This window comes from Chelonoidis abingdonii, chromosome 17 (assembly GCF_003597395.2).
Source record: "Chelonoidis abingdonii isolate Lonesome George chromosome 17, CheloAbing_2.0, whole genome shotgun sequence".
Taxonomy (NCBI): Eukaryota; Metazoa; Chordata; order Testudines; family Testudinidae; genus Chelonoidis; species Chelonoidis abingdonii.
This window is the reverse complement of record NC_133785.1, coordinates 13,191,952-13,198,869: the sequence shown is the minus strand read 5'-3', so window position 1 is coordinate 13,198,869 and position 6,918 is coordinate 13,191,952. Positions and strand designations below refer to the sequence as shown.

The window sequence follows — 6,918 nt, the reverse complement described above, 5'->3', positions numbered from 1 at the left end:
ATGACAACAGCCCAAAGAATTAGATAGTATTGAAGTCATGTGATGACAAATAAACTTATCCTATAGAAGAAAGAAAATATAAATTAATAAAAGTGTAATTTGCAAAATCATATAAAGATAGAAAGTGTTATAATAAAAACATTTTGAGATGTGATTGCTTAGCTGGCAGCACCAGTTTTTACTATCCTGTTCAAACCATAAATTAAAATAACACAATGACATCCATATACATTGTTAACCAAGGTAAATGATCATGGGCTAAGGACAATAAGAGTAATAAAAATACAGTTGTTAAAATATATATGTTAGGAGTGAAATTACATGTAGTCTGAAGCATCATTCAACAGCCAATAAGATTAATTTGTGAGCTGCTATGAGGCTATACACAGACAAGTTACGCCAATGCACACTGACAAGGGATTCTTTTGAACATGTATGATAATTATGAAAATGTTTAGGATGGTGTGTTTGTAAATTATTTCACTGATTCAAGGCTCCTTTGGCCGCTCAGTACATCCTTTCAGATGAAGAAGAGATGCCTTAGCTTAGTATTGGACCACCCTGTTCCTTTCACAGCTCTGGGGAAGGGACCCTCCACAGAGAAACACCAGACACTGACCCCCCCCCCCAATCTGGGCAACCACTACAAAGTGCTCCCCCCTTTTGCAGAAACTTCTATTCCCTTCTGCCCCTCCCTAACCTGGAGTTTCCCCTTCCCCTCCTCTGCACACAGCTTGTTGGCTTCTCTGCACGAGCCAATTGTACCCTCCTCCTCCTCCTCTACCCCCGGGCCCCTTTAATCGCCCCCCTTTTATTTTATTTTTGGTCAGGGCAAGAAAGGGCAACGCCTGCTCCAAGAGTTACTGCGCATGCTCGGTAGCCGCCCAGGAACAAGCTCTGCCCGGAAGTAGCGAGTTGTGACACGACAGCGGTGCGCGGAGGGGCAGCCATGGTTTACATTTCGAACGGTGAGGCGCAGGGGCGGGAGGGGTGAAGCGCTGGGAAGCCGGGATGGGGGCTGAGGAGTCTGTGGGACGGGAGGCTTTGTTGGTGGTGCAGGGTGGCTCGTCCTGGGCCAGGGCAGGGGGGACCGGTCATGGAGAGGGACCCGCCCGCAGCCCCCCTGCCCCTTCTCCTCACCTCGGGGTCTGTACAGCCCAGGCACCGCTGCTGCGTGACGTGTTGCCCTCTTGGAGGGCGCTGGGCTGCCAGGGCCTGGGCTACTGCCTGAAGGAACCTGGTTCGCACTCGCGGGGACCTGCAAGCGAAAACAAGGGTCCAGGTGTCAGGCAATCAAAGTGTTTTTGTTCCCTGCTGTGCCTCCTGTCTGAACGGCTCCCTACCATTTAATGTACATTGATGGGCTGTGAAATGTAGCCAGATCTCAACCTTTCCTCTCTGGTTAGAGACAAATGTACTTGTATTGCATGTAGATGGGACAGGGTCTCTCTCTTCTTTACTGTCATTATTAAAATAGACACGTAATTATGAAGCAGAGACTATAGGCAAGAACCTGTTTTGTCTGACTCTCACAAACTTATCTGGTACTACTATTCTGTATTTCCTATCCTGAGGTGTGTTAATTTGAGAGGCATCCTTATTTCCCAAAATCTAGAGATGATAATAAGAAACATTCATCTTGCTAATGTCACATGGCAAAGTCACTAACAAGTATTAGAAACTTTACAACTTAGTCCTCAACCTTTCATTCCTAACTTGCTGTTAGCCTTCCTTCTGTAATGGTTAATATTTAGTAAACCTCTTTGTTAGACTTTATGAGCCTGTTATAGAATAGACTTGGTATTAGCCCCCGTGTCGTACATTTGTAGCCAGTTACTCTTAGCCTAGGCTAGGCGTCGGCAACCTCTGGCACGCGGCTTGCCAGGGTAAGCACACTGGTGGGCTGGGCCAGTTTGTTTACCTGCCATGTTGCAGCTCCCACTGGCCGTGGTTCACTGCTTCAGGCCAATGGGGGTGGTGGGAAGCCGCGGCCAGCACATCCCTCAGCCCTCACCATTTCCTGCAGCCCCGATTGGGCTGGGATGGCAAACTGTGGCAAGTGGGAGCCGCGATCCACCGAACCTGCCGATGTGACAGGTAAGCAAACCGTCCCGTCCCGTCAGGGTGCTTACCCTGGCGAGCTGCATGCCAGAGGTTGCCGACCCCTGGTCTAGACTAAAGACTGGCCTGGACCAAAACTCCAGGGGTGAAATGCTGGCTCCACTGAAGTCAATAAGAGTTTTGCTATTTACTTTGATGGGCCAATTTGCACATGATATCTAAACCCCACCAATCTTGAGGAAGCTAAGAGTTGGAACTAAATTGTGTAGCTCAGACTTATCTCAAACTCAGACCAGGAAAATAATAGAAATGTATTTTGATAGCAGATAGTGGTTTTCTAAGTAAAAATATTGCTACATATGAAACATAAAAAACAGAATTGTTCTTCATTGCTAATTTACCTTGTATGCAGTGCAATTTTGATGGTGGTGTTTCACTTTCTGTAAGTGAATCAGCTTGTGCAGTTTTATTTCTACAAAGGTATAATGTAACTACAGGAAAAGAAACTTGCCAGTGACAATATTTGTATAATGTATTTTCTCCCTGACATTTGAGGATTCACTGTTTGTGATATTTGCTGATAATATTTTTTAAATATCATTGGTAGCTGATAAATATTTTTTCATTTAACATACAATACGATGGAATTCATATTGGTGAATGGTGTTTTAATGTATTTACTGTATCATGTATGTTATAGGACAAGTGTTGGATAACCAGAGTCAGGCTCCTTGGAGTTTATCATTTATAACAGATTTCTTCTGGGGCATAGCAGATTTTGTGGTTTTGTTGTAAGTATTCATGTAATGTTTAAGTATTGTCAAGTTACCAAATGTGGCAACTATTAATTTACCATGCAGAAACAAACACAAAAAATACATATTTTGCAGAGCAATGTTGTAGTCCTACTCCTTTGTTGCAAATGTCCATGGTAGTTCCCTGAGCACACGTTAAGTCTTTTTTCTGTTCCATTTCATGCAGTAGATTGGATGGCTTTAAAAAAAATATTCTGTATGAATCTAAAAAACTGAGAAACTGATACTATCTTGTTACCGCTGGATTTTAATATATCATAGCTGCTATCAGCTAAATATTGATCATTTTAGTCATGATTACTTCTAATTCTCTAAATAGTTATTGGAGGGTATATGTTTTGGTGGAATTGTTTTTAGTACTTAGACAAATAAGCGTATCAACAAACCTTGGGGCAGCAATGCCTAGTTCAGTAGCTTCTAGCTGGCATAAAAATAACTGCAGAATGGTAATCAGGCTTTACTTCATGCATGCGTAAATCAAGTTTAGATTCTGTGTCAACTCCAAGTAAATCAGAAGACTGAATGACACTTCTGCAGACTTCACTTATGCTTTTCACTGTTTAAATTCCAGGTTTGACTTTTATGCACATCTTGCAGTTAGAGAAGCTAGAATGTATGCAAGTAGATACGGAACATATTGTATAATGCTTTGAAATAAACCTGAGTTGACTACTATCGTAAATTAATTTGGAATTATTTAAACTCTTTACTCAATTTTTGACCCATTAACTAGTAGTTAGAAATAGAATTTCTGATCTCTTCTTATTCAGAAGTAACAAGTAACTTGAAAAATAGTATTATCCAAGTATACTTTCTGGTGCTAATGTACAGTACTTCCATTATTGAACACCAGTTATTGCTTTTGCATCCAGTGTTTTGCTATATATTCCAGCATTGCTGGAAAACTGTTAATTTCTAGCATTAAACTCATATCACTCTTGTTTCCTTTATTTTTAGCTTCCAGAGCCTTGTTCATCCAGATTTGAGAAGGAGAGGTTGTATATCTTCCTCAAACTCAAGATATGATGATGGAAGAGGGTATTGCTTTTCTTCAACTTCATATGTTTACATTAATTTTTTTTTACCATGCGAGGAAAATGTTTTAGCATAAACTGATTAGAGTTGTGCTGCTTTACTTTAATTAAGAACAAATTGAGAAGTCACCCCAAGAAATTTAAGACACACATATATATATAAGCTTTCTATAATACAAGATCATCATTCTCTTTTATTTTATCTGTTGCATAACCTAAAATGCAAGAATACAAATTCTAACTCATATTTAACAGCATTTTCCAAATGTATGTAATGGAAGGTATTTTACATTTTTCTTGGTTTTATTTGGCAAAAATCTTTCTCTTATAATATATTCATGGGTTAGATCTTTAATCTACATATAGACCTTTAACCTAACTTCCCTGAGGAATGGAGGGCTTAGGTGCCCATAAATACTAAGATATATACCTTCCTATATATGCCTTTTTTTTGCAGACTATGAAGAGTCTGGACCTATAAGCAGTCTCTGTCACAGGATGGGAGTCAAGATCTCTTCATGGATGGTCCTAACCTCTTATGCATCCCCTGATATCTGCCAATTTGAGGGCAACTTTACTTCTGAAGGGATGGGTTAATTTGGAGCAGTCTTCACAAGGGAATTCTTGTGGAGATTTTCTTGTCAAAAGTTTCCTCCTGCAACTTTTCACATGGAAGGGGTCAATTTGGCTCTTTGTTTTTAGCAGTCAGACACCTGCAGTACAAAAAAGGGGCAAGCTGTTGTAATGGGAACTTAGGAATGGTGTATTTGCACCAGATGGAGACCATTGTCATAGTTGCATAGTGATGGACAATATTTACTGTTTTCCCCACTCTCTAATTAGGCCTCCAGGAAATCCTCGCCGTAGAATGGGTCGAATAAATCACGGTGGAGGTCCCAGTCCACCACCCATGGCTGGAGGAGGATGAGGAAGGTAACGTACAGTTTTATATCACACTTAGAACTTACTTCAAAAGCAATGAAAGTCTTAATAAGAACTAAACATACAGGTAGAATTCATAATGAAAGAAGAATAATGGGTAATATTACCCTGCTCTCGCAAAAGTTATTAAAAATAAATGAAAGAAAAGTCAAGAGAATCAGAAAACTACATGATAGCACAAAAAGTAGTATATTTATAGACTTCTTGCTATAGTTCTGGTTCAGAAATGGTGAACTTCCACAAGAATCCCTTAAACAGTTTTTTGATATATCTTTCTCTAGGCAATGAGAGAGAGAGAGAAATAATATAATTAGATTGGGGTGTGATTGGAAATGTAAATAGAGCTGTCATAACTTATAAAGGGAAGGACAATTCTATAAAATCCCTCCTGGCCAGAGGCACCAAATCCTTTTACCTGTGAAGGGTTAAGAAACTCAGGTAACCTGGCTGACACCTGACTCAAAGGACCAATAAGAGGACAAGATACTTTTAATATCTGGCTGATTCCCCAACTTATGTTTTAGTGACAACCATACAACGCAATTCTCATAACTTCATATGCATTAGTGATATAAATGTATGGGCAGAAAAATGACTTTTGGCAGATCATAACCTTTCCCCTGATTCTTCACCTGGCCTGCTTTATATGCAAGATCACAATTCTATATAAATGAGGAATATGGGAGTTACAGGCCACTCCGCCAAGGTACAGAATATCACCGACTGTACTTAGCCTTTAGATCTATGAAATGGCTGTTCCCTTTGTTTAAAATGGCTGCTTTATGTAGTATAAATGCAAAATAGTAGAGCAAACAAAAACTTATTTTACCATTTATTTGTAGGTAAATGCCTGCTTCTTAGGGCAGGCAACTGAACTTACACATTTGCAAGACTGAAGGGAAGAAGCATTAGATGATGGACCAAACGAGTTTTGAATGTTGTGAATGTGTATGTCTAATGGAAACTGCTCTGCAATTAAGCAGATAATGAAGTTGTGCTGGGAATTCCTTCTTCCAGGATCCAGTGTAACTGAAGTGCAGTGTTATTAAATGCACGTTTTACTGTCTGTGTCAAAGCCTTTTTGTATAGATTGTGAATATTTTCTTGTAGTGGCAAAGTAGTAAGCAAATATATTTGGCTTTGCAAAATATTGACTCTCTTCATCCTTGATTAATAAGAACCATTAAAATAATTCTGTTAATAATACAGTAAGTACGTTCATGACCAAAGAAAATTCATTCACATGACACTTTTTAGCATTTGGTATAGAAGATCACGCAAGGGGCAAACTTTAAGAATGGGCATTTCTTGGCACATTTCAGATCTACTATTGTATCTTAAGAGAAACTGACAGCATTTTCCTTTCCATTTCTTATATTTCTGCAGTGGTCATTATGTAGCCTAAAGGACCTTTTACTATTTTTGAGACCTTTTTTCATGCTACTTGCACCAAAAGTTCTGTAGTGCATTTTGACATACTCTCATTTTAAAATGCTACTTAGGCAGGAGCTCCATTGTGCTTGGTGCTGTTCAAACATGTGAAAAGTTTTTTTCTTCACAGTGAAGACAGGCTAAAGAAGAAATACAGATATATTACTATGTGTATTTATCATGGGGGGGAGGATAAAACTTCTCCCAGTTGTGTGTAAATTTTGTTCTTCCAGTTTTTCCACTTTCATCTATATCCTCAGACTGAACATACTGACCATCTTGTTATTTAGTTCCTGATTCAACATGTTCATGTTCCTGTTGATTTCAAAGGGACTAATGATGGACTGAGAGTTAGGAACACGTTTAAGTACCTGACCAAATCAGAATCCGATGCTTTATTTACTATTGTGGGATTTTTTATGAATTTGAACTTTTTTCTAAGCTTCTGAGGCAGTTAATTATTGTAACAACTGAAGCTGTAACTTAGAGTAGTATAAACTCATTGTTTATTTGATTATGCCATGGTCAAAACCAGCCCTTCCTGTAGTTCAGAACTATGATTTATAGGCATTTAAAGCAAAGTTACTGTCTGTATTGGACTTCCTTTCTAGATTTCTTTTTAAACACCATCTCTT

The 6,918-nt window shown here is 39.2% G+C and overlaps 1 protein-coding gene across 2 annotated transcripts; it reads left to right on the top strand.

Annotated features, from left to right (window-relative positions):
- The first annotated feature begins 866 nt into the window (after positions 1-866).
- On the top strand, positions 867-4,847 carry SELENOK (selenoprotein K). Of its 2 annotated transcripts, none has more exons than XM_032794319.2 (4): positions 867-968; positions 2,762-2,852; positions 3,834-3,914; positions 4,754-4,847. In XM_032794319.2, exons 1-4 carry the CDS (start codon positions 950-952, stop codon positions 4,845-4,847), a joined length of 285 nt encoding a protein of 94 aa, XP_032650210.1. In that variant the 5' UTR covers positions 867-949. The 2 variants fall into 2 exon arrangements, with proteins under 2 accessions (XP_032650210.1, XP_032650211.1); XM_032794320.2 differs by having other exon boundaries at positions 4,754-4,838.
- The last annotated feature ends 2,071 nt before the right edge of the window (positions 4,848-6,918 follow it).